The 27771-nt window shown below is 39.2% G+C and overlaps 2 protein-coding genes across 3 annotated transcripts; one reads left to right on the top strand and one right to left on the bottom strand.

Annotated features, from left to right (window-relative positions):
- Window positions 1–12: 12 nt before the first annotated feature.
- On the top strand, window positions 13–5616 carry s100z (S100 calcium binding protein Z). 2 transcript variants are annotated; one of them, XM_017307712.2, is made up of 3 exons: window positions 13–265; window positions 353–521; window positions 4946–5616. In XM_017307712.2, exons 1-3 carry the CDS (start codon window positions 147–149, stop codon window positions 5099–5101), a joined length of 444 nt encoding a protein of 147 aa, XP_017163201.2. In that variant the 5' UTR covers window positions 13–146; the 3' UTR covers window positions 5102–5616. The 2 variants fall into 2 exon arrangements, with proteins under 2 accessions (XP_017163201.2, XP_081469894.1); XM_081613768.1 differs by having other exon boundaries at window positions 174–265; window positions 346–521.
- A 15429-nt stretch (window positions 5617–21045) lies between these two features.
- Window positions 21046–26819, bottom strand: crhbp (corticotropin releasing hormone binding protein). The gene is made up of 7 exons (XM_008423403.3): window positions 26369–26819; window positions 26134–26227; window positions 25652–25809; window positions 24293–24503; window positions 23940–24085; window positions 22140–22257; window positions 21046–21704 (listed from the first exon to the last, which is right to left on the bottom strand). The coding sequence occupies exons 1-7, from the start codon at window positions 26456–26458 to the stop codon at window positions 21550–21552; spliced, it is 972 nt and encodes a 323-aa protein (XP_008421625.1). The 5' UTR covers window positions 26459–26819; the 3' UTR covers window positions 21046–21549.
- Window positions 26820–27771: the final 952 nt, after the last annotated feature.

Genomic DNA, 27771 nt, shown 5'->3' on the forward strand with positions numbered 1-27771 from the left:
GATGCAGACGCGTGTATGTGTGTGTGTGAAGGGCCCTGTGTGACTAAGGCCCTGATCAACTCCCACTGGGTCTCCTGGGTTGCGCCGGTGATGTTTTGTTTTTCACTTAAGCGCACTGATTAAATCTGGAAAGATAGACAGTTACCATGCACTCCTCACCTGTGGAATTAATTATCTCTGCGAAGATAGAGGATCGCCCGCCCGGCTCCTTCTCATTTCCGAGCAAGCCAGCTGCAGCACGACATTTGAGCAGGATTCTGACGAGGTTGGCGGAACGTTTTCTCATTCGCGAGCGATCGAGTTATCTTTCTTACTTTGATCGTTTGTCCCTTTTTGTTTGTTTAGTTTCCAGGGGCCCACAGGAGTTATCTTCCAGCAGAATGCCGAGCCAGCTTGAGGGTGCCATGGGCGCGCTGATAACGGTTTTCTACAACTACTCTGGGAACGATGGAGATAAACACAAGCTCAACAAAGGCGAGCTGAAGGAGCTGCTGCACAGCGAACTCACAGACTTCCTCATGGTAAAGTAGACCCACGCTGTGCACATGGATGTGGTTCCCCCCGATTTTTATGCAATACATCAAATTTCTTGCTTCAGGTTGTAGACTTGCATTAACAACTCCCCTAAGTTTCTTGTTTCTACCCAGTTAAGTGCAGTAACTTGCTTAAGGATATTTGGCTCTTCGGAGGAAGCGACGTTTAATTAAGCAACGCTGTTTTTCAGATAATTTACCATTCTGACCTTGCGAGAGGAAATTGATTTTCACCGATTGCTATCCTGCAGTCACGGAGTGGACCCGCTGCTCTTACATCATCGCATGTTGACAGAGTAAAAGGGCGGGGAGGGGGAGACAAATAGGGTCATTTGAGATAAGTCCAGACTCTGGGTTCGTGCGATAGCGCCGCGGAAAGCCTGCAATTGCCAATGATTGAAGCCAGAAACGACCGAGCGCCTCAAACCTCAGACACCTTCAGACGTCTTTCTCTCCGCCGCTCATTCTCCTTCCATCCAGGCGGGCGGGAAGCCTCAGGTGCATATAAATCACAATCAGCGTCACCGTCGTCATGAGTGGCCCCCATATCGACTCCAAATATAGACGTGATGTCACCACGGCCCTGTGAGCCACACTCACCCTTGAGAAAAAGACGCAACCGGGACAGGACGTCCACCGTCAGCTCATGCCGAGAGAGACGTTTGACCCCCAGTCGAGACGCAGGGCTTGATAGATTATTGTGTGTTCAGTACAGCTGCTGATTAAAATGCTTTTGGGGTTTTTAGTTTTCTGTTTGCTGTTAGGTTTTCCTCCAACTTCCCCAACGCTGACGGAGCTCGGTACAGATTTGTTAGAGTTCGGGAGACGCGGCCAAATTAGATTGGTTGAGCTTAAGGGCAATCACAAATGATTGTTATTTTCTAAGATGGAGTTTCTGAACAAACTGAGCTCAAACAGGAAGGAACAGTTAAATTAGAAACATCTGACTGGAGCTATATTAGCACAACCATTAGAAAATGATGATTCTTTACTGCAGTTTCTCGATGCAAGCTTGCCAATTTACTTAAATTGTTTAATCGAAATATTAAACTATTTAAAATCTTGCTGAAACCTTGAAATCAAGTGTAGTGATATTCTCATTCCCAATAAACAAATTAAAAAACGACAGATTTATGGACTGCATGATAAGAGGACCCTGATGGTTTTGGGGTCCGGCAGCTTAGTTTTCCGGACCTAGTAAAAGACACTGACGAAATTTATTGCTTAAAATTTTTCATACCTCTGAACATATTTACAAATTATTTTCATTCAGTCAAGAAATGTTAAAGATGACTGGTACAAAATGAGACAAACACTCGTTTTGACATGAATGTCAAAATGATTCATAGTTTTCTCAATAATCAGAGGAGAAAATCTGTCGATCAACCTCTTCCATTTTTGCTGATCGAGCTCCGAGTCTTTGAGGTTGGAAGGCCTCTGTGCCATCGCCCTAATCTTTAGCTCCCTCCACAAATCAGATTCTAATCAGACCTCCAGTTCCAAAACGTTAATATTCCATTTGATTTTTAAAACTAAATGTTGGTATGAAAAAGTTTGCGCTGGACTGCATGAGCTCGGCAAAAAAATAGCCAAATTCTAACTCAACTTCAAGACAATTTTAATTACTCAAATTAAACCAGTTGGGTTCTCCGCGTTTGTTTTTATATTCACACAAAGGAATAGTTTCCATTTATAGTTTTCTAATTGTAATTTCACAATATCTGCTCGATGCACACTTCATAAACAACAGCATGACAGAAATTAGTTTAGGATTCTCATTCTACAATCCTCATCCTCATTTAAATCCAACCTGTTCACAGTTTCAGTCGTGGTTTATGGGTTTTTCCCCCATGTTGAAAAGAAACAAAGAATTAAATATGCGACTGAGGCGTAAAACATGACTGAAATGCTTATGAAGCTTTCTGAAAAAGGTGGAATGTAAAGGTTTATCCTCATAACCACAGATAAGATTTGTTTTTCAGTAGCAGAAATGGCTTCAAGGTTAAGAAGCTTAGAGTTAGCGCTGTGGCTAAACTAGCTAAAGCTGGATAAAAACTCTAAGTCTTGCTACAACACATAAGCTTTCTAGACTATACGTCATTATAGTTCACCAAACCGTATTAATTAGTATTAATAAGTGATGTGCTACACATCCTGTGTTAGCCTTACTGTTCTTTGCTAACCAACACAGTAAAGTTCTAGTGAAAATCATTCCTGATGTCTCCTCATAAAAATACAGTTACAGTTGTTAGAATTTCTTTCTAATAAAAATTACATTTACAAACTAATATACTCCAAAATGAATTAGTTTAGAGCAGACTGACTTTATCAACTCAAACCGTCTCGATCAAACATGACTTACAGCAAAGTCACATTCCACACTTCTATTACATCAGCAATGTTCTTCCCTCATGGTTTGTGTTTTTTGACACACTTTGTATGAAAAAAAGGAGAGTAAGGCACAATTTGACATTTCCCCAACGTTAAAGAATCGCCTTTAGTGTCAGTTTGGACCTTTGATGAAATGTTGAGGCTGCCTCCGAGGTCAGGAGGCTAAAAAAGGAAACGCGTGTGTCTGGGGTCATTCGACAGCATTTTCACTCTGCTCCCTCATGGACAGAGATGACAAATTTGTACCAAGTCCTTAACTCCAGTAATTAAACCAAAGCGGCAAGATGGCGAGATGAGAGAACCCTGCAGAAGATAGAGAGACTCTTCAGACCATCAGGCAACCAAAATGGCAACAGCAACATAAGGACCATCAGAGTAGGGAGGCACTGATGCCACTTTTTTTATAAACAAAGTACCTACATTTGAGTACTATTATTCCTTTTTAAAGCCATTACATTACGTCCACTTCATTTGGAACAGTTTTATTTTCAGTCAAATTTTAGTGGAACTGAATTCTTAGTACACTTTACATGTAAAGAATAAAATTTTTAATGCAACCAAAGGTTGTTCCATAATAACATTTCTACATTCCTTCTTAAACAACCTGTCACTGAAATACAGCTCTTAAATTCACTGTCAAATCGACGAGGGACACTGGGCTAACACTGCTTATTCAAATATGGCATAGCGACGTCGTGTAGCTTAGCCAATACCTTATGGGTTAAATGTTATTGTACTTAGCTTCAGTGCACTCAGAAGATATCAAACGCACTCTTATGGACAGCGTTGTACAGGGTAAACACCTTTATTATTTCCGCGGTGTGCAGGTTGTCCATTGACCTCTTCGTCTCCTTCAGAGTTGGCCACAGAGCTAGCTGTTGCAGTTTCCTGCTGCTGTTGGCCAACTCCTTGAAGTCTCCGTTTAGATGAAGCAGCTCTTCAGTAACCTATTTGTTGCGTTCAAGTAGCTGCTTGTTTACATGACACCAAAGTGACCAAAATCTCTCATCCCAGCACCTTTTGAAGCTAGGTCTCAGAGTGAAACTTTTCTATAACACTGCCTCTGTGTGAAGTACTCCACTGGTGTGAAGCATACATGACGCACGGTTGTAGGGTTTATACTGAGCACCCACTGGCAGATGACAAAAACAATGGCGGATAGAGCTGTGCTGTGTTTTGCTGCTCAGCCTGCTCAGTTTAACACAATTTTTGATTATGAATCAAACATTGATTCATCCATTATTACGATGACATGCTAAAATCACAGTCCCATATAGTGGCCTGGCATGACAACTATAGCTGACTCAAGGTGTCTTGGCAGTGGCGTCTATACGTGGAATAAACAACATCTGAAAATACTAGCAGTTTGCAGACAGTGACTGTAAGCAGGCAGGTTGTAGAGTGAAATGCTTCCCAGCTGATTCTGGATGAGGTTTTGCGGCTCTGTCTTTGGCCAGAGCCTTGAGTAGTTTTAGCATTGAAGGAGAACGCAGGAGAAGAGACATCCGTAGCCCCACTGAAGCAGCACAGAGGGGCTCAAGATGGTTGTGGCTTAAGAGAGGAGAACCATGGAGTCAATGTAGCTAATCAGTCATCTGGACGCAAGCTGGGGATGGATCACCCAGACAGGGGTATATGATGTAAAAACACATGATGTTGAAAAACCCAGAACACCCAATGATTCCAGGAACATCTCTGGTGTGTCCAGATGCACAATGCATTAGAACAAACAGCGGTAGACTGGTAGCAGATGCTGGAATCGGTATCAGTGAATCCCTACACTAGACTGCTAAACAGCTTCCTGCCTCAAGCCATTAAAAAGCTGAACTCTTGTTAAGATTAAATACTAAACATAAGTGCTGTTGACATGATTTTGGTTTGAATTTATGAAGTCTAACTCATAAATTCAAATGGTTTTCTTTCTCCGGTACCAATTGTTAAGTAGCATGAGAGAAATTTAATCAGGCTTTTTTTTTTTTTTTTTTTGTCTTACTTTTTTGTCCTAATGTGTTTGTTCACAGTCTCAGAAAGATCCCATGCTGGTGGAGAAAATCATGAACGACCTGGACTCCAACAAAGACAACGAGGTGGATTTCAACGAGTTCGTCGTGTTGGTGGCGGCCCTGACTGTGGCCTGCAACGACTTCTTCCAAGAGCAGAATAAGAATGCCAAATAGACACCTGGAAGCAAATGTAAACCTCAAATCTGCAGTTTAATCACTCATATCTCATATGTGATGCATGTACGACGAAGCCCGCACTCTTTGAAGACTCCTTTATCTGCTTGAAATAAGAGTAGTTGCTACTGCTAATTAGCTCTGTGACATTACCCTTGAAAAACATTGTCGTCATCTGAAACCGTGTCTGTATCCCCTGATTGTGTCCCAACAGATGCCCCAGTCGACACTCTCTCCTTCTTCCTCAACTTTAAATGTCAAATGTATAATATCTGATATTTTCCCTGATGGTTCATTAGGCAGGAAACATTTTTCTCCCCTGTCAGTTTAGCTCTCAGTTCCCAGGAGAAATATTCTCCATCCCCTCTGTGCAGCGAGGCTAGAGTCATGGAAAAAGTGTACGTGTTTAGCAGTGTTCCCTTCTACTGGATGTTCCGGCTCTTGTTTAGATGCTCATTTCTTTCCAGATGCTATTTGAATGTTTGTTTTTTTCTAATAAAACTCTATGCATTTGACTTCAGTTCCAATTTATTCTTGAAAGCTGCTGTGTTCATGTTGAGCCTAAGTCTAGTCAGTAAGTTTACTGCATCATCTGTACTGAACAAACAGAATGAAACTCCCACTAAAAAAAGTTATGTTGAGTTGTTACATGTAATCAAATTAAGTTTGTCAGACTGACTTGTTTAATATGACAGCATAAAAAAATTTAATATATTTACTTGGATAAACAAATCATGTAACAAATCAACTCATTTTTTAAAAAGTTGGATCATCTGTTTCTTTTTCCAGCGTAGAACCTCTTCTAGGATAACTATTTATTAATATACTGAAGGTTTATAAAAAAACAATAACTGAATAAAAGACAGAAATTGGTTAATAAGATCAAGTAGAAAATGAGAGGTCAAGCTAGCCATATTTAGTCATAAAGCACTAAACAAGAATTTAAAAAGAAGCTACATGAAGAATTAGTAGCATTTTTTAAGCAAAATTTAAGAAAACAAAACAAAAACTCTGTTTTAGATTTTAGTTGTATGTTTCTGGTACCAGAGTGTGGTTCTGCCTGTTGAGGACCTGAAGTTAAAAGACATGGAAAAAGTAATGCCAGACTTTCAAAAGTCAAAAATGTATGACTTTTGGAAATTTTCTAAATTTCCAAGCTTTTCTGTAAATGTTTTTAACTTTTGAAACTCAACAATGTTCAAACCAAACCATGACATTTTTTTTAGATTAATCTAAAAATGTCTGAGTTTTTTGGCAGAAATTTTTCTTTTAATCTACCAGGGCCCTAATCTGCCATCATGCTTATTCAGGTACGTATGCCTAGAGGTAGCAATTTGAATCCAATATTTCCTAAGCAACCCAACCAGTTTAATCCCTATCAACTTTGGTTTGACATGAAGCTAAATATTTAAATCTTTAACACATGTCTTTCAGAAGGACCACAATCCTAAACACTGATTAAAACTTGCTTAAATAATGTCAAAAAATTTTCACTCCTATTAAGAAATAGAATTTTACAAGGGAATTCTAGTGGCCTGGTAGACAACAAAGAAAGAGTACATTTCTTTAAAAAAAAAAACAAGAAACCAAGTTTAAAATTTTAGACATTTTAAACAGAAAATTTCCAAGTCAACATTTTTTGATGTTTGAAACTTTTTTCCTACAAAAACTTTCAAAATTGAGGGTTTTTTTTTCCTTAGCTAATTTTCTATCATTTCAACCTCAGAAACGTCCACGTTTTTTTCTAGGAATTGATATCTAAAAAACTACATTTGGAGGATTTTGTTTTTAATCTACGATAACCCTAATACTCCGTCGAAGAATCGTATTATTGAAATGCAATAATACGATTCATGCTAGTGTTAGCATGAATGTAACACTAATGTTACTGTAGTGGCGATTGTTTGTTAAACCAAACATCCAACAAAGTTCCATTAAGCCACTGAGGCACTGGATTCAGTTGTCTTTAACGCAGGCAAAAGAAAGTTCAATATCCAAACGTGTAAGTTGTTCTTCATTATTTATTTCTTGACATCTTTGCAAAAGAAAACAATTACAGAGATAACTTTTCCTTCTACCTCTCTTGCACTGGTAAAAACCATAGGCCCCAAACCCAAATGCCTGTTGGTCCTTTACCAGGCTCCTACACTTATAGAAAGTGGACCAACCCACCTCACTTCCTGTTTGCTTAGAAAAACAATAATAATAAAACAAAAGATAAATAAAATCAACAATTATTAACCTACAAATAAGTTCTGTAAATAATACAAAAAATATAAATTTAAGGATAAGCTAACAAAATTCAAATGGATAAAGAAAATAAAGAATAAATAGCTCCAACACTCCGGCCCCTAATTGTGGATAATATCACAATTATTTTAACAAGGAAAAGGAGCTATTCTCTCAAACATGCTCTTGATTCCTCAGGGTGATGCTTCCAGTAGCAAAATTAGTTTGGTCACAGGTCTTTCCAGGACAGTGGTCTTTGTTTGTAATTTCACAGAACGCACCAAGCCTTTGGCATCCTGGTTTACACTCAAGACTTTGGCCATCATCCATGAACTTCTTGGAGCTGTAGAGTCTGCCATTAAGACAACATCTCCAGGAATGAGACATCTTTTAGTTCTTGTCCATTTCTGTCTTTCCTGCATCAGAGGCAAGTACTCAGAAAGCCATCTTTTCCAGAACAGCTCTGCCATGTATTGCACCTGCTTCCACCTTTTCCTGACATAAAGATCCTTTTTGTGGAACAGTCCTGGTGGCAAAACTGGTTTGGTTTTCAGCAGCAACAAATGGTTGGGTGTGAGTGCCTCAAGATCATTTGAGTCATCTGAAACTTTGGTAATAGGTCTGTCATTTAATATGGCTTCAACTTCACAAAATATTGTTTGAAGTCCTTCATCATCTAAAACAGAGATTAAGATGCTTCTTATGGAACGAATTAAACGCTCCCAAACTCCACCTTGGTGAGAGGCTGCTGGGATGTTAAAGTTCCATTTGATGCCATCCTGCACAAAAGCATTTTGAATTTTGGCATGGTTCAGCTCAGCCAAACTCTCCTTCAGCTCTCGATTTGCACCAACAAAATTTGTGGCATTATCGGATCTGATGGTGGAAACTGGGCCTCTTCTACAGATAAACCTGCGGACTGCGTTTATACAGGAATCTGTATCGAGGGTGTATGCAATTTCCAGATGTACTGCACGGCTGGTGAAACAAGTGAACAGAACTCCATACCTTTTCAGGAGACTTCTTCCTCTTTTAACACTTACAGGACCAAAGTAATCCACTCCAACATTTGTGAAAGGAGCGGTGTCAGGCAGAACTCTTTCTTCTGGCAGATCTGCCATCTTTTGTTCAACAAATTTTCCTCTGTTACGTCTGCAAACAACACAGTGAGAGATTATTTTTCTGGCAGCTGAATTAGCATTTATGATCCAGTAATTTTGTCTTAATCTGGACAACATATGTGCTCTTCCTGCATGTCCCAACTGTTGATGAATATGGCGTAAAATCAGTGTAGACACATACATATCCTTCGTTAAAATTGCAGGATGCTTTGCTTCAACAGGCATGGCTGTTTTATTCAACCTGCCACCCACTCTGAGGACCCCAGCATCTAATACTGGGTCGAGTTTGTATAGAGAACTTCTCTTGGAGACTGCTTTAAGGCCACTGGTGATTAAAGCCATTTCAGTTGTAAATTTCTGTTGTTGTGCAAACTTAATAATAGATAGCTCTGCCATGGCTAAGTCTTCAGGAGTCAGATTTTCTTTCTTCAGAGTTGTCTTGAATCTGTCCATCCGCTTTTCTAGTTCTTTCTTTTGATTTTCTGGATCATTTTTATTCAGGTCTGCAGCAGCAAACTCTTTCCTTTTCTGTTGCAGCAACATCAGAATGTTTTTCAGCTTTAGAAACCAGGCAACAGAGGTTTTAAGTTTTGTCCAAGATGAAAAATAATGAATCAGATGGTTCGTAGCATTTTGTGATTCCTTCACAACAACACTTACTGTTAGGTCCTTTTTGACCTCTGGGTCATCTGCAGGAATTGCATGGTGATCCACATCCAGTTTAGGCCATTCCTCTTCTGATCTGTGGAGAAATTCTGGCCCATTTATCCATCTCTTGCATCTGAGGAACTCCTCAGCTCTCAGGCCTCTGGATGCATCGTCTGCAGGATTCTCCTTGGAGGAAATGTATCTCCACTGATTAACATCTGTTGCTTCTCGGATGACAGAGATTCTGTTTGCAACAAAGGTGTGAAATCTTCTGGTTTCACTGGAGATGTATTTCAGTACCGTTGTACTATCAGTCCAGAAAACAGGTTTTTCCAACTGTATCTGCAGCTCTTTTTGCAGCAGTTTATTCACTCGGACAGCAAGAACAGCAGCTGTCAGTTCCAACCTGGGGATTGTTGTTTGCTTCATAGGTGCAACTCTTGCTTTTCCTAGAATGAAAGCAACATGTGAGATGTTATTCTTTTCCAGTTTTAGATACGACACTGTTCCATAGCCATCTTGACTTGCGTCAGAGAAATGATGGAGTTGTGCTTTGTCTGGTTTTCTGATGCAGCTTGGTTTGATACAACGCTCCACTTTAAAACTGGATATCAGCTGGAGATCCTCCAGCCAATCAAGCCACTTTCTAGACAGAGAATGGGGAATAACTTCATCCCATTTCAGATTTTGTCGACAAAGTTCTTGAAGCAACAGTTTAGCTGGCATACTGAAGGGAGCCAGGATTCCCAAGGGATCATACAGTGAGCTAACCACAGACAAAATGCCCCTTCTGGTCTGTGGGCGGTCCTGCACAGACGTTCTGAACCTGAACTCGTCCGTTTCAATGCTCCACTGTAAACCCAGTACCCTCTCAACTGGAAGTTGGTCTTTGTCCAAATCCAGATTCTTGATTTCTTTTGCTCTCCTCTCCTCTGAGATTGACATGAGCACTGTGCGACTGTTGCTGACCCATTTTGAAAGCTTGAATCCTCCTTTAGAGCAGAGGTCTGTCAGCCTCTTCACCGTGTGCACTGCATCTTCTTCTGTGGGAACGGATTTTAAACAGTCATCCACATAAAAGTTATTTCTGATTATATCAATCACTTCAGCTGGAAACTGTTGTGAGTTGTCAACGGCAGTTCTTTGCAGAGCATAATTTGCACAGCTGGGAGAAGACACTGCTCCAAACAAATGAACCAACATCCGGAACTCCTGTGCAGGTTTTGATGTGTCGCCATGACGCCACCACAGGAAACGGAGAAAGTTGACATGTTTTTCGGAGACATAAACTTGGTGAAACATGGCATCGATGTCGGCCGTTAGTGCAACAGACTCTTTTCTAAATCTGATGAGGACTCCAACCAGAGAGTTTGTGAGGTCGGGTCCCGGTAGAAGCTGACTGTTCAGTGATGTTCCTTTATAAGTTGATCCACAGTCAAATACAACTCTCAACTTGCCTTTTGTGGGATGATGCACTCCATGATGCGGGATGTACCACAATTGTCCATCATCTTTCTGTAACTCCTCTACTGGTACGGCCTCAGCATGTCCTTGTTGCAGCATGTTGTTCACACATGCAGTGTATTCCTCCTTGTACTGAGCATCCTTTTCAAATCTCCTCCTGAGGGTCTGGAGGCGCTGCTCTGCAACACAGATGTTATTCGGCAAGCTGGGACTTTCACTCCTGAAAGGTAAGTCAATGTGATAATGACCTCCAACAAGTTTTGTTGAGTTATTAACAATGTTCATGAAATGCAGATCCTCTCTGGACATTTCAGTTTTCTCCTCTGATGATCTTTCATTAAAATCATGATTGTACTGTTTGACCAGCATTTCTTTAAGATGCTCAACAGATATCCTGTTGGCTGTTACAGCAGTGCAGACATTTTTATTTTTGCTGTTGCTTCTAGTGTGCAGGGGACCATTTATGACCCAGCCAACTTTAGTTTTTACAGCATAAGGTCCACCATCCACACTGTTTATCACCTCCCAGGGCTCTAAAACGTTAGAAGCATCTGTTCCTATCAGTAGCTCCACATCTGCATTGATGTTATGAAGCTTAACGGGTTTAAGATGAGGCCACTGATCAATGTCTTTCTGCTGGGGAATATTCAATGTAGAAACTGGCATTGTACTTTGAGTCAAAACATCTGGTAGCTCTATAAAGTCATTTGTTTTCAGACCAGAGACTTCCAACCCAGACAAAACTTGTACATTAACAATCTTATTTTGACTCATTGTTCTCAGCAGAATATTTGTCCTTTTGCCCTTTAAGTTCAAACTTTTTGCCAGAGTTTCTGTACAGAACGTACCTGAACTTCCTGGATCAAGAAACGCATAAGTTTGTACAACTTTGTTGCTCTTTTGACTTTTAACTTTAACTGCAACAATAGAAAAAACAGCATCGTCGTCATGACCGGCCCCAATATGCCCACATGTCTGAGTGGTTGCAGTTGAGAAGTTGACATGAGACCTTGTTGTCTGTGGGGTTTGTTCTGTAGAGGCTCCTGGCTCCTTTAGCTCTATGTGAAGAACCCCTGGATGCTTTTGGTGACACACGTTGCAATCCAAACGACTCCTGCAGTCTTTGCTTGTGTGACCAACTTTCAGACAACCGAAACAAATCCCTTTTTGTTTAATGAAGGTCAACTTGTCCCGATGCATTTTAGCTTTAAACTGCATACAGTTTTCCAACAGATGATTTCTTTGTGAACAAAACAAGCAGCTGTAAAGAGCAGTAGACTTGGTCTTGTTTTCAGCTGAGTGAGTTCTGGCTTCTGGAATTGTGCTGACATTAGTGGCAAAACTGCTTCCTTTCTTCCTTTGCTTGCTGGAACTTGAAACTTTAGAGTTGCTCCCAGTTGGTGGGTCTTGGATGTTGCCAAACACTGGATCTGATGCTACTTTTACTTCTTTTATTATAAAAGCAACCAGATCAGTGAACAATGCTCTGTGGCCATTTTGCTCCTGCAGCTCATAAGCAGTAACTCTCCATTTTTCCCTCAGTTTATATGGGAGTTTCATTACAATTGTTCTCATATTTGAAGGTAAGTCCAACTCTCTCATGTAAACAACTTGTTGTGTTAGATTTGAACATCCTTGAAGGAAAAGAGAGAATGATTGAAGACTTTTCACATCATCTCCTTTAATTGGTGTCCAACTCATAATCTTCTCCATATATGCAGAAGCAATTTTATTTTCATTTCCAAAATGTTCTTCGAGGAGATCTTTGGCCTTGGAATAACCTTGATCAGGAGGTAAGTGCTGACAACTATGGACCAGATCTTTAGGCTGCCCCCTAGTGAACTGCTCCAAGAAGTGCAAACAGTCGCTCGAGTTGTCAGTTTTAGCTTCCACTCCGTTTTCAAAAGCGTTCATAAATGATCTGTACTGCAGGGGGTCCCCATCAAACACAGGGATGTTTCTGGATGGGAGAACAGACGATAAGTTTTGTTTTACAAGTAAGGCAGTGATGTCATTTTGTCTCTGCATGATGTTCACAATATCATTCTGACAGTTCTCAGAGATAGAGGGAGATTGACATTGTGTTTGCTGTGTTGCTTGAGTTGAAGAATCAACTTTTATTCTCAGACGATCCATTTGAAGTTGTTTCTGCCTTTGTTTAGGTCTTACGACAGGACAGTCGGATGAAGAAGTTGCCCTTTCTTTCGGAACAAACTCATCAGCGCGAGGATTTAGCAGGGGCGTGTCCCTTGTTTGGGCTCTTTCAAAATAAGAGTTCATTCCATCGGATTGTTTAGAGCCAGCAACTGAATTTATTTTTAAAACATTAAGCTTTGCATTGGTTGCTGCCAACTCTGTTTCCAAGTCTAATTTTTCCTTTTCTTGTCTCAGTTTTTCCTTTTCTTGTCTCAGTTTTTCCTCTTGAGCTTCAATCAGATGTTTTTTGTTCAACGCAGCGAATCTCTCCATGAGCGCTGCCTTTTCAGCCGCAGCTTTAATGCGAGCAGAAGAGGTGGATGAAGTCCGAGACTGCTGTGAAGATGTTTTTGAACGTGGTTTTACACTTGAAATATTAGATGCACTGTCTTCAGGATTTATTTCATCCAGATCTGCAACAACCTGATCATCAACATTAATTTTATGTTCAGTATATGAATCTCCTGCTTCATGCAACCAGTCCTTTACATTGTCCATAAATTCAGAGAATGCCGTCACCTTGGACCGAAAATATACAGTTTGCCTTTTCACTTCTTCTTCTGGTAATGGCAAACTTAAGAAGGATTCATGTAAATCAGTTGCATCTTGATAGCACTTAATAAACTTGACAAAGTTAGAAGATACTTCCAGAACATTTTCTTGTGACGTCATTAATGCGGAGATTTTCTCAATAAACTTTGAAGCTTGTTTACACTTTAAACTTCGTTTTTCTTGACATGTTTTTATATAAAACTCCAAACCCTTTTGTGTGAATTTAATGGTTCTTTTCTCTTGTGACATCTCAGTGTCATCCTCTTTACTCTTTACATCAGACATTTTAGCGATTCTTTGAAATATTTCACACATTCAAAAGCGGCATAATCCAAGAATCCACAGATGAAGCACAAACGTGTCTCTTTGTTTAAAGAGGTTGATTCTTGTGAACAAACATTTCCAGGATGGGCGTCGGCACACGTCTGGATCCAATTAGGCGTCAACTTGTCACATCAAACACATCTCATCAGTCTTTGCAGTGAAATAATGTCTTTAAACTCCAGTAGTTTCACCGTTTTCCTATACGGCTTGAACAATATTACCACGAACCAGTTTGATGAATGAGTGACGTGTCAATCCAGGCTTGACGCAGCAGTCGCTTGATTTCATCAAAGACGATCCAAAACCTTTTGTTTGATGATTATTCTTGAAATCCATAAATCCAGGATGTCAATTGATGTCGGAATTTAGTCCTTTTAGTCCACGGGCTGGTTCCTTACTTGATCCATGGGGAGGTTTTTACGGATGCATGGGGAGGTTTTTACTGATCCATGGGGAGGTTTTTACTGATGTAGTGGCGATTGTTTGTTAAACCAAACATCCAACAAAGTTCCATTAAGCCACTGAGGCACTGGATTCAGTTGTCTTTAACGCAGGCAAAAGAAAGTTCAATATCCAAACGTGTAAGTTGTTCTTCATTATTTATTTCTTGACATCTTTGCAAAAGAAAACAATTACAGAGATAACTTTTCCTTCTACCTCTCTTGCACTGGTAAAAACCATAGGCCCCAAACCCAAATGCCTGTTGGTCCTTTACCAGGCTCCTACACTTATAGAAAGTGGACCAACCCACCTCACTTCCTGTTTGCTTAGAAAAACAATAATAATAAAACAAAAGATAAATAAAATCAACAATTATTAACCTACAAATAAGTTCTGTAAATAATACAAAAAATATAAATTTAAGGATAAGCTAACAAAATTCAAATGGATAAAGAAAATAAAGAATAAATAGCTCCAACAGTTACATTCATGCTAACAAGTAGTGAACGTAAATCTCTAACCAGAGCTAACTACGGAGGCTTCCTCCCGCTCTCCTTCCGTGGATAATCTCTCGGGGCGAGAAGTCTTCTCGTGTTTGTCGGGAAATAACTTGGCAGCTTGTGTACCAGTGAAGCGTGGCAGTCGCAGTCCTCACGGACCACCTGGGTCCTGCTTCATCAGCCAAACGAGCTGACACGTCTTCCCCCCTCAAGCAGAGCTCCTAATGTTCCCGGCTCAGCGAGGACAAAAGTGACTCGGGCTGTAAGGGTTTTCCTCTGTAGGTCCACTTCCCAAAATACCAAAAGCAGACGGCTCATTTGCTCTTGACATTCTCCGAGGTGACGTAGGAGAAAACTATTGAAATTAAAGCGTGAGTGTGGCGCTTTTATCCAAGCAGATGGCGCCTGCAAAAAAAAATCAAAAAAATCAAAAATTCCTCTCCATTACAATGCAATTTGTCTGTGATTGGCAGCAATCAAACGGAGGATAATCATCCGTGGGAAGATGCCATGAAGTAATTATGTTTTTGTTTTTATAAAAAAAAGTTGTAATCAATGCTGTGAGTGTCAATTCATGATTTTCAGATGTGGATATTTATATTCTCAGTCTTTTGATTGCTATCCTCTTCCAGTGGACGTCACGTGCCAGGAAAAAAAAAAGAGAAAAACTTCTACAGTTTCGTCATTCCTGGAGATCATTAAGTTTCAGTCATGGACGTCTCATTGCTTCCTGGGTCACTATAATTATTTTGTTTGTGTGGGAGGAAAATTACTCCAATTATACAGAAAAAGATCCCAAAACAGTTCAGGCGACAATGTTTGCACCTGAATTTGCGAGAGTTTCTAACCACTAGACGGTAATTTAAGAATCTAGAAGTAGAAAGGATGGAGTCTATTTTTTTTTTATTCAACAGATGTGGGATGCTGATGCAGATTAAAGATGACTTGAGAGGCAAACAAGCTCAAGAATATTCTAAATAAGTTGAACAAATGTTTGCAGCCACAATTTACAGAACCACAAATCTGAAAGTGTGCCGCTCCAGAACACCCTCCTGGTTGTCTTCAAACCATTTCTGTGTAGCTGTAGCTGGATGCTTCAGGCTGTTCGTTTACCACCGTACAGTGTGAAAGCAAACTGCACCAGCTGAAATTGTAACAAATGTTGCAGCTTTGGTCGAACCAAGTCTACCAAACTATCAGGTGTGAAAACATCCTTAATCTCATTTGGTTCCACAAAACCCTGGGTGTATTTTGAAAGCTCACATGTGCAGGACACTGATTGCTCTAATGGTGACTCATAAAGTACTAGGCATAGCTTTGAGAGGGGTAGTCTTTCAGACTTTCTTATGAAAAAGTTTTGACATTCTCCCACCAAAAATGGCAAATTGGGTTGAGTTGGGCTGTTTAAGCTGATTTTTGCCTCTGGCTTGTTGTACAAGCAGAAATATTTCCCTTAATCCCTTCAGAGTCCTGCTGACATGCCTGAAGCTCTGTGTGTCTTTGTTGGTGTTAACCTTTTTACTGTCTTCACTTTGAGCTTTCTTCTTTGTACCAACTCCTGGAAATATTTTGCTTTTAAAGGCAAAATGCTTCCAGGAGTTGGTGGAATTTGCTGATGATGGACTGGTACTTTTGTTTGACTCCGGATTTTCTTCCTCGACACTCAACCTTGATCCCTGAAGTTTGTGCAGTGAGTTGATCGAGTGAGATTCATTTATTAACGATCGAGAATTGCTCTCGCTTTCATTCGTTCGGACAGCAGCTCAGATGTTGAGCTGTGGTTGCAGTGTCTTAATGGAGAGATGGCGTTCATTTCCATCGGGTGTCGGGCCCCCTTTCAAAGGATGGACAGACATCCATCCAAACGAAACTGTGACAAATGTCTTTCAAAAAGGCCTCCAGCCTTTATCTCCCCCATGCTGTCCGTTCTTCTGTTTCGTCACTTTGTGCGTCACCGCTTGTTTCGTAACTCATTAGGAGTGACCTGTATGTTTCTCCTTCTTTGTGTGCGTGCAAAGCGCTTTCATTTTCTTGGCTCATATGTAGGACTGCTTGATTAGTTTATAAAGTGGGAAGACAGATAGAATAAAGCGAACTACTGTAGGGGAAGTGAAGCGCTCAGGGCTGGTCAAGCATTGGTAGATGTCAGAATAACAGCGTCTTCCTTTGCATACTTTAAGCATGTTGTTTCTTCAATACCCACATTTTCCCAATCGGCTACTATTTCACCACTAAATATTGTAGCAACGTTTTACATTTTGTAATTTCATAACCGCGAATGTCTATGAACTTTACTGGGATTTGAATAGACCAACACAAACTACCCCTCTGTCACCCGTAAATTAAATCAAATGCAACCAGTTTGTTTGAAAAGTTGCTCTGTGTAATCTAATCTCAGATGCAAAAAGTGAAATTAATCAACTAAAGTGCTGCATGTCGATAAAAACATAAAAACATTGAATTTGACCACCCTAAAGCATTCTGGGATAAATGTTACCAGTCCACAAACTAAGAAAACGAAACACATTCTTTCACAACCACATTTATTATTAATTATTCAAGGACGTTTGCAAAGAATTAAACTAACTAAATACAATTAGCATTCCTTCTAGGTTTGGGATGAAACTCAAACATCGACTAAGAAAGAAGGATGTTCAGTTAAATTTAGGAGGTCAGGACGCTGAGCTCCTGAAAACAGCCTGAATGCAGCCGGAGGCGACTGATTGGTTGCCAGGTAATTTAAGACCTCACAGATGAATTGCACAGTAATAATTATGCAGAGGATGTCTGCGCTGAGGAAAACCGTTGACTGCATTCAGAGACATATTGTCTTCCTGCAGTTCAGAAAGAAAATCAGAAGAACATAAAACTGAAAAGAATGACTTTATTCTTTATTACTATTTTCTTTGTGAGTGGTTTTATGGACAATAAGTGTAACCGTTCTATAGTTAAGTGTCGTATACAAAACATGTATGTACATGTATGCAGTGCCCTGAAAATTAAAAGCCATAAAAAGTAACAAGAATTAAGAAACACAGTACAACAGTATGTATGTTGTAACAGGGAGCAGGCGAAATCAGTAAAAAAAAAAAAGTATGGAAAAAAAATGTATTTGTGGGAAAACAATATTCTAAGATGGAAGTAAACCCTAACTAGTTGCACCTCAATGATGAGCTTTTTTACTTAGTTAACTAAGTTTTATTTCACCAAACAAAACATTAAGAACAAGTTTTTATTAACATTGAAGACATCAATAAGCAGTCATAGTTTTGATAACTTTTGACCCCCCAGTTCCTGGTTAATCCAACCTTAACTCAACCAAACATACCTCAGTTTCGCTGTAACACACTAAAACCTTCTTCCAGCACAATAAATCCCAACTTATTTTTGTATTTTATATTTTTCTCAAACAGAAACATGTCTAAAAGTGACTCTTTGTCTATTAACTGTAGAATTTAAAAAAACGGGGGTTTATCTATTCCAATATTGCCTGATTAAAACCCTAAAGAGTTTAAAAAATATATATCAGCATCCCACTAGAAATGCTCTAAATCCTGATTGACCAGGGTTATATTTAAAATTTTCCAAAAGTTATTTTTTACATATAAATGTATACATAGTGATAAAAACAGTGAAAGGTTTGTTTTTAGAGTATAAAAGTTCCTGTTAATGAATGAATATGTATTTAGTGGTATTTCGAGAGGCACAGCGCTGAGCGTCTGTATCTGTTCGGAGCTCACGCTGAGAGACAAATTGTTGATAATCTTCCCATCAGAGATGCTGGATTCAGATGTCAAGCCTAATTTCCTCAATCTGCAGCGCAGCAGCCGAGCTCGGAGTCACTACCATCACTGACAGCAACCTGTCAGTCTAAAACACGGCTCTGTCAGCACTAATTAAAACATTTCAGTAAACCAGATGTGACTGATGTACAGCTTCAGGCCACAATTTAAATAACTAAATTACTTTTATATATAACGGCCAGACCGCAGGGTGCAACCAGTGAATTCCATTGTCTGACGGCGGGAATGGACAATTGAACGCCTCACTGGGCATAAAGTATCAGAAATTAGCTTTATTTCATTCATTTCAGCTTTTTACACAACACACATCAACTCAAACCACTTTATATGTGGTTTGGCTAAATTGCATTGGATTCAGTCTGTGTTCATTTCATTCAGTACAATTTTCTGAAATCCAACCCAGTGGAATCAAATCTAGTCGCAGTTTATTTTGGGAAAAAATGACAAGCTATGGCAATCAGAGCCTATTCATTCATACGTATTCATAAAATGATAGTTGCTTAAAAGTTATCTCCTAAAAGAAACCAGCAGATTGCACAGAAACGTCACTGACACTCCAGTTAGTGAGCATGAGGGGACAGTGGGAAGAAACTTTAAAAAAAAAAATTTTTTTTACTTTTTACTTTCTGAAAAAAACAGCCTTGCTATGAAACAACATTTTATAGGAATGCAGATGTGTTTGTATTTTTTTAAGTGTTACAAGTAAACAAGTTTTTAAGTTTTCAAGGCCTTTTACTGAACTTTATTTTCTCCCAAAATACAGACCCACTCGATAAATTTGAATATTAGTGAAACCATTATGAATATTTCTACTAATATCAGGAAGCATACTAATATTAGTAAGATATTAGTATTCCACTACTAATATTAGTAATACTGCACTAATATTAGTAAAATACAAATATTTTACAGCAACTTGTAGTTTTTGTATCGTTATTGTTGTTGTAAAATAACAAGCCATTAAAAAACATATTTAATATAGATTACTCTGATTAATGATCCCAGTCACTAAATGACTTGCAGCAAAAATGTTGAATTTGTTTTTTAGTTTGTTTGTTTTACTTCACTTAAAAAATATATATATTTCTATTTCTTCATGAAATTCAAATCAATTTATTTACATAGCGCCTATTCATAACAAACGTCATATTTCAAAGCACTTAACTCAAATCTGAAATATGAACAAAATATGTAAACCGAAACCAAAATAATGTGCATAAAATGCAGTTTATGATGTTTTTATTGATCTAAAACTAATACTTTCAATGTGGCCTATAATCAGGTGTTAATCTTTTTTTTAATTTATGAATATTTGATATGTTTTGTATATGAGGAGCCATAGAGGTGAGCAGGTGGTAGTTTGGGGTCAAATATGGAATAATTCCAGTCGCATTCAGTCTGTTATTCGGCTTAAATTCAATTTATCGTCAGACCAGCAGAGGGGAGTTTTACAGCATCAAAACGCTATTTGTTTGGTGCCGTTCATCCCAAACCGCGGCTGCAGGTGTCTATCAAAGATAATGTTCCTGCAGGACTGCGCCGTGTCAGCCTCCTCCGGTCGGAGATCACCTCCCGCTTTCACCTGCTGTCACAGTGGGAGGAAATGATTTAGCAGAAACGGTCAACGGCAACATTGTCCGTCGTAGGAGGAAATGTTGCAGGAGAAACTCCCTGGAAACCTTGGGAGAACTGGAGCGCCAACACAAAGGCTGGTGCTTGAAACGCGTCTGTCCGTTTCATTGATTATTCATGTTTTACTGTCAAAGAACACAAATAATTAGACGTCTGCTGGAAATTCTGAACAATCAAAACATGATAATCCGCTGTTTTTCTAAGAACTGCATTGTCTCGGAGGTCAGTGACCATTAAATTGCATTCGTTTCTATGCTTTTGTCAAAAAACAGTTTGAGCAAATGCAATGTAAGTGCCTCCAGGTGTTCCAGATAAGGGATGTATAAAATAATACAATTACGCAGGAGGACCTTTGACCATGAACAATGAATGCCACTCACCATCCATTCATCCTAACAGAAGGTTTTTCTTTTTCTATTTCCAAATTTAGAATACTTTTCTTTGAGCACTCTGGAAATGTTTTGCTCTCAAAAACCCCATGAGGTCAAGGCGAACCTTGGTTTGTAGCTTTAAGTACTAACGTGTTGAAGGTGAAGGTGAAATTTGCAAGGAAAATGAGGAAATTCCAAAGATGTGACACTGAACAGATTGGAAACGCTACTGGACCAGAAGCACGGAGAGCCGTGAAACAAAACACCTTCATTCACAACCACTAACTTTGTAGAAATTAAAAAAGAAAAATGTTGAAAAAACTTTAAGAAAATACATCATTTTTGTTGTAATTTTTATGGTGTATCACTTTATTAGTTGTGAGCCTGAATTATATCTGAGGATTTAAAAAATAATTATCTATATGTTACTATCCATCACTCATTATGCTGATGATATTGTCCTTGCATCACATAGTTTCCTTTGAGCTATGTTCAATAACTTTTAGTAAGGAATGCTGTGCTGATTTATTTCTGATCTTTACAAAAGTTGATACTGAAATAATATTTTTTTTTTTGCAATTGAACTCAAATTTTTGATTGCTATATTGCTGTTCTTATTAAGCCTAATATTTTGTCAACTGAAATAAGACAGCCACCACTGAATGCTTTGCCATGCAGTATAAATTTATTACAAAAGTGTGTTTTGTTTCTTTGTTTTAAACCAAATTTAACTGCATAATGGCACCAGATACTCACATTTTTTTTATTTGCTTTCTGCTTCACATGAATTGACTCGGCACGCTCGCACAAACAGAACAGACACAACGCTCATTTTAGCACCATTCGTCTTCAAGAACCACAAACTCATAAGTAACTTTATCACAATAATCCCATGTCAATAATAAATACACGTCATAAACAAAGCATTAAATACAAACGACAGCTGAGATGCTACAACAATGAGCCATCAAAAACAATACAATTAAATTAAAACAAGAACATGGGGGAATTCATTCAAAATGCCAGTAAATGTCGTAGCCTTAGGATATTTATTAGTTTTCATTTTTACTTCAGTCGCCTCGGATTTTAGTCTGGGTGTGGAAAAAAAAAAAGGTGACTTTAGAAATGTTTGGCAGTCAAATGTGTCACATCATGACCCTACTGGGATCAGTTGTTGAAACAAAAATCTTCCACGTTGTTGAGTTTGATGGTCTGTAGCTCCTGGCTGTCCAGCAGCCTGTAGCTGAAAGACACGCGGCTGACGAACCGCCCGCTGGACACCATCCTCACCACCGTGTTGTCGCAGCCGATCTTCATGTGGGCTGCGTGGGCGGGGAGAGGAAGAAACGACGATGTGCGTTAGGTCTGAGCGAGGTCAGTGACGACATCACATCAGCTGCGTTTCCATTACAAATGCAAGGCGTTAACGTCAGAACCCCCCCCCACCACCACCACCAATTTTGTATTTGTGGTGTCTCCATGCAGTTAAAATCACATGTGAATAAACTTGTTCGCATGACAAGTCGTTAAAAAAAATCCGGTTGTTGATCATGTGACACGTGTGATGCAAAGAAAATTTTGGTACGGCCGAAACACCACCTCATGCTCGCACCAAGACTTTTTAGCGAATTTGTTTCAAAATTGGCATGTTTCCATTGAGGGGATTTATTTTCAGAATGTCAAACTGCACAATTATATGGCCAACGGAAACGCAGATAATGTCAATTTATTCAGGATGGAAAGAAGAGTGTGCTTACTGGGTCCAGTGAAGGAGATGCAGAGGTCTGTGATGGGAAGCAGTTTAGACGTGTCGATGCCACTTCCTCCCAGCAGCTGCACGTAATCCCCAGACTCTGCACAGCCAGGTACGGATCTCTGTGGAAATCAGCACATAAAAATGTGACAAGTTCAGCTTAATTCAAGTCAGTTCAGCTTAGGGACGCGCCGATCCAATATTAATATCTGTATCGAATCAGGTTTTGGCGATTTGTGGCCGATCCATCAGGGCGATTCAACCAAGTCGAAGTCCATCACCAATCTCTCAGTGCAATTATGAAATAAAGTCAGAGAAAAAGGTGTCATTGCTTTAGTTTCAGCATGTTTCTAATTAGATCTACGGTTTGTTAGCCTGTGGCATTCACAACACAATTCACAGCCAACTTTAAAATTGTCTTTAGAAAAAAAAAAACTAAGTTAAAAAGAGAGATGAAAAGCCTCACAGATATGTGACGATTTAACATTTAAAATGATTTGAACTTTTGACTTAGAAATATTACTGCTATAAGTGAATATTAGTGAATTTATGAATGATTCTACTTTGAAAAGTTTTGCACAGATACCAAAGCAGAGTGGAAATATCAGTCTAAAAAATGTTCCAGTTGGTTATGCGAATGCTACTTTCTGAATTTTGTGCTGCTTACATTGGGTGAAAATTTACAAAGCGGATTAGTCACATGGGAAACGGAGGCTGGAGGCAGTGCGCCATCAGTGGTCTTCTTGTGTGAAACGGAGAACTGCTTGATAGAAAAGTAAGGCAGCAGTCAAAGAAGTCACTACAGTTTTAAATGCCTTTAGTATAAAATCAGACGGCTACATGTCTGATACATCACCTACGTTCCATTCACAGAACAAGTTTCACACAGGAAGATGAATGGTGACGCACTGCCTCCAATCGCCATTTTAGTTCCTCTGTTGAAACCCGTTCACTGTCTCTGTCACTGCATCTAATGCTTGCATTAAAAGTTTTAGATTGGATTTGTTTTTAGAATACAAGCTTGTCCCTCCCTGACTAGCTTTTGCTTTAGACTCTGTGAATGTTTATAGATTTAAGCTAAATTCAGATGCAAAGAGAGTTATGTAATTCAGGGGAAAATATTAGTTGCTTTTTAACCCATAGAACAAGCTAAAAAAAATTTTTAACACTACCATAACAAGCTAATATAACTAACAAGAAAGAGTCCAGACAAATACATTTTTGTGCACTTTGGTCTTCCATACACATGAAAACTCTATTTAATATCACAAAAAATTCATGAAAACTATGACCAATGTGGAGATTTGAGAAAACTCTTAAAAGTTCCAACTTTTTTTTGAAGGATTCTGATTGGCTGACATAGATGTATAGCTTTGTGCAATACATCTAAACCCACAGGGGGCTAAACAGGCCCCCTGTGGGTTTGGCATGTTTAAAACAACACTCAGTTGCGAATTTGTGAGTTCCTTTTCTGAATCCGACCCTGTGTGTACGATAGTTTTTTAAAGTGATGTGATGGAGATATTAATTTTTATAAAGACCCAGCTAAGTGTGGACAAGACATGACTTCACAGTGGGGGTTTTTTAAAGGACACGTGGTGAGAAATAGACCACTCTCAGATTTAAAGGAACAGTAACATTTTGCTGCAAAGTTAACAACCCGCTGTGGCCGCATGCTGTGGAACATAATAAACTGTTCAATTATGTTAAAGTCTGAACTAGGCTTTTAAACTTCCAGAGTCAGGAGTTCTAATCCAACCCTTCTGCATCTTTAATGTATTTTATCTTGTTTTATTTCACTTACCTTAGGGAAGTTGCTGTGGTGTCCCAGGCTGAACTCTGAGATGTCGATAGCCACTGGATAAATGATGGAGAAGCTGCAGTTTCTGTGCTGCTGCGGAGTCACCATTGTGTAGCTGCCCTCTGGTGACTGTGAGATGACATTGCAGGCTGCAGGGAGACGGGGACGGATCCAAACATTAGATACATGCTGGATGGATGCACTGAACAAACGATTTGTTTGCACCTCATGACAAAGGAGGGTCTTGTTTTACTCTTTACTTCTCACACTGTAGATCAAACGGGCCTTTAGCAGTCGTGCCGATTTGTTCACGTGCGTTCTTTTGCTTTAGGAGATTCTTTCTGAATGCTACTCACGAAAGGGGTTGACGTGCTTCCTGACAGTCAGCGCAAAGCTGCTGCCGGCGCCGTGAATGCGGAAGAAGATCATGGCCACGTTCTGGGAGGAGCGCACGCTTTTCCTCGCGGCTCCCGAGTCGCAGTAATTCACGTAGCGTTCGTACAGAGGCAGCGGGTGATCCTGGGAGCTGGGGAACTTCTCGCCCTTCATCACCCAGCCGTCAAACATCTTTGCAGGACAGTTAAGCACACAAAAAGAGATGATTTTTACTTAAAGCAGCGCATAAGCAGAGCTTTACATAAAATGGACAAAATGTAAAAAAAATAGCTCCGGGCTAAATAACCTAGAGTAAAAATTAGGGATGCACGATATATCGGCACCAACATTGGCATGGGGTGATATGTCATTTTTTAACATATCGGTATCGGCCCGATAAATAAAACTGGGTTGATATTAACAACCGATATTTGTTTCCGTCTTGATTCCGTTCGTTTCTGGAAATGAACAATATTTGTTTGGTCATGTGACAGTTATAGTGATGCAGCACAGGATTGTGGGAAATTTAACTGAAGCAAAGCAGTCATTTTTTTTCGAGGTGTCAAAAAGATAGTATAAGAGAGGTAACAATATCGGATGATAAATATTGGATATTGATATCGACCCAAATTTTCACATTGGTGAATTGCTACTGTAATATCAACATAAATATTTAAAAACAAAATCTGTAACAGCTTTTTTCATTTGAAGAGGAAAGCAACAACTACTCTACTATATTTATCATTAATTTGTTTTTAAATAAGTGATACAAATAAAAGCTATTTTTTTTTATTCTCATATGTAGACTTAAGCAAAAATACTTGTTAAATTGTGTAGTAGTATCACACTCAACTAACGGCAACAAAAAATGTTTTACCTATGAACTCCGAGAAGCTAATATTAGCTGTCTAATTAGTCAAGCTATCTGCTCCGGTGGCTAGTGCGAGGGCAGCTGCTTAGGTGACCTGCTGCTTTAGGCAACGTTACCTCGGTAACAGTGATGGGTGGAGCTCCTTTAGGAACTGACATGTTTCTGAACAGTCATGTGCGCAAGAGAAAAGTGTTTTTAAAGTTTGTTTTTTTTTTCAGCTAGAGCCCAGGAGTCTGTTTTTGAGTAGGTTATTTGACATGAAGGTTTAACTCAATGCTTCTAAAGAGCTTTTCAGAAAGTGTTGCAAATCTTAGCAAATAATCCAGTGATTGGTTGCAGAAAACCAAGAACAGCCTGCAAAATATAAACTAAACCCTCATCCCCCCCCATATAAATATCTAAAATAACTTAAAAAGATGTTTAAGGGGTATTAAATTTGATCTTTATGCGTTGGATGCTGCCTTCTTACCGTAATGAAGTCTCCTCCACTGCAGTCGATGTCCACGCTGTCAAACTCCACAGTGATCAGCTCGTAGGGCTCCGCCATGAAGAAAGCTGCGCAGCTGAGCTGCGGGGTCTCAGCCGTGAAGGTGAACTGACCCTCCACGGCCACCATGTCCAGGCAACCTGACGGCCAATCAGAGAGAGGGAACGCGAGTTGTTACTGGACTATTCAAGATTACAATTTATTATGCAATTTTTTTTTTTAATTCTTATTTGATTTTTTTTTTTTTTTTCTTAGTTTGATTCTTAATCCTCTGCTTTGGTTCTGCACAAAACGAATAGTCCTTGTACCGGCATGTAAAAATATTTGGTCAATAAATTTTAATCAGATTATTATTATTATTATTATTATTATTATTATTATTATTATTATTATTATTGCAATATGGTAATATTTATATGATGCAAAAATGTTTTGTTTCTTTTTTTTCCCCCAAAAAAACTTACGCAAAGGTCTGCGATACATCAACAGCTCGGGTATTTCCCTCCTCAGATCCGAGCTTAAAATCGAGAAGAGTTCATCTTTGGAGATGTCGTTGTTCTGCAGGATTTTAAAAACAAAACAAAAGTCAATTTGTACCACGCATCTTTGCATCGTTTTAAACAGATAGCTTAATTTGCAAGTTTTACAACAGCAAAGAATGTCTCTCTCTCTCTCTCTCTGTTTCTCTCTCTCTCTCACCTCGATGTACCTGCTGTCTCCCTTGAGGACGGACAGACACAACAGCAGAAAGAAGAGCTGCTCCCGGAAAGTGCGCTCCATAACACGCATGTGAGATTCACCTGGAGTAAAGTTGGGAGAGGTCTGAGCTGCTTTGCTGTCAGCGCGCTGCCTTTTTCTTTTTTTTGGTTTTATATACTCATCCAATCCGCCACGGAGGGAGTCACGGGGGTGGAGGGGGGAGGGGGCCGTCACCCACCGCCTCCTTTCTTGACCAATTGCGTGGATGTGACGAGGGAAAGATCAAGGCGAGCGTGAAGAGAGATAAGAAGCGGAGGAGATGATGGGCAGCTGATGCCAAGAGGCAGCCAGCAGATACATCACATCTTATCTCCCCTCAGTCTGCCTCGCCGTCCTTGCTCTCTGTTGAGTTTAGCACTTGATGTGCTTGAATGGTATTTCATCCTAAGTATTGCAATCCTTCTTTCAGTGAAGCTGTATGTTGAAGTTTTGTTTTTGTTTTTTTGTTTTTTTTTTTACTTTTTCCGCATTTTAAAAACACAGTCCTCAAAAAATATTTTCAGATTTTGAATGTTGGACCAAAATAAAGTACCAGTAATGTTTGTGAAGTGGAAGAAAATGGCAATATGGTTTTTAACGGTTTTTAGATTTTTTTGTTTTTTTTTTCACAAATGAAATTCCAAAAAGTGTGGCATGCATTTTAAAAGGACAGTATGCAAAAGAGGTGTTTTTTTTATTTAGCTTTATACCATAAAGCTATATTATTATTACCTCATCAAAAACATACATTGAGTGTTGCCTTGATTCCTTTCCTGCTTGTTTGAGAAATCCTTCAATATCTTCTGATAGTGATGTTTGATATGTACACCGTTTTTAGAACAATTGAATGTAATGTGATTGTGCAATAAAATGGCACTATGTTCCTGGAAAAAAAAAATAGAGCCTTAAGAAGTCCAGGATACATCAGCAAGATGCTCTGGACCAATTAGAGGAAACTTATTGCGTCTTCATGAAAAATAAACGGAAAACACAGCGGTGTTATCATGTCGTGGAGCCGTGGAGAACGTTTTAATCAACATTCATTTTGATGTTCAAGACATGAAATGTCTAGTCCTAACAAACTCTCATTTTCACACAGAAGACTCCACATCACTCACCTCTAATTTAATTTAATAACAATTTTATAATTTAAGCATTCAATTAGTGAAAATGATTTTCCCACGTCAGCAGAGTCAACTCTTCTTTCAAAGTACCTTTTCGGCATCCGTGAGACAGAATTTGGCCATTTTGCTGAGCATGAAAAACAACAACAAATTAAACAGGCAAATTTGATGATATGTGTGACTGTTGAAAAGTTGCTGCTTGCATTCAGGTAATTTTGTTGAAAGTCAAGGACGCAGAAA

The sequence above is a fragment of the Poecilia reticulata genome, chromosome 12 (genome assembly GCF_904066995.2).
Source record: "Poecilia reticulata chromosome 12, P_reticulata-male-v2, whole genome shotgun sequence".
Classification (NCBI taxonomy): domain Eukaryota; kingdom Metazoa; phylum Chordata; class Actinopteri; order Cyprinodontiformes; family Poeciliidae; genus Poecilia; species Poecilia reticulata.

Bases quoted from the DNA above. Each gene is read 5' to 3' on its own strand.
- s100z (XM_017307712.2), top strand. From the start codon at position 147: ATGCACTCCTCACCTGTGGAATTAATTATCTCTGCGAAGATAGAGGAT. The intron at 266-352 runs GTTGGCGGAACG...TTTAGTTTCCAG, and splicing joins TTGAGCAGGATTCTGACGAG to GGGCCCACAGGAGTTATCTT. The intron at 522-4,945 runs GTAAAGTAGACC...GTTTGTTCACAG, and splicing joins AACTCACAGACTTCCTCATG to TCTCAGAAAGATCCCATGCT.
- crhbp (XM_008423403.3), bottom strand. From the start codon at position 26,458: ATGCGTGTTATGGAGCGCACTTTCCGGGAGCAGCTCTTCTTTCTGCTG. The intron at 25,810-26,133 runs GTAAGTTTTTTT...ATTGGCCGTCAG, and splicing joins GATGTATCGCAGACCTTTGC to GTTGCCTGGACATGGTGGCC. The intron at 24,504-25,651 runs GTAAGAAGGCAG...TGTCCTGCAAAG, and splicing joins GTGGAGGAGACTTCATTACG to ATGTTTGACGGCTGGGTGAT.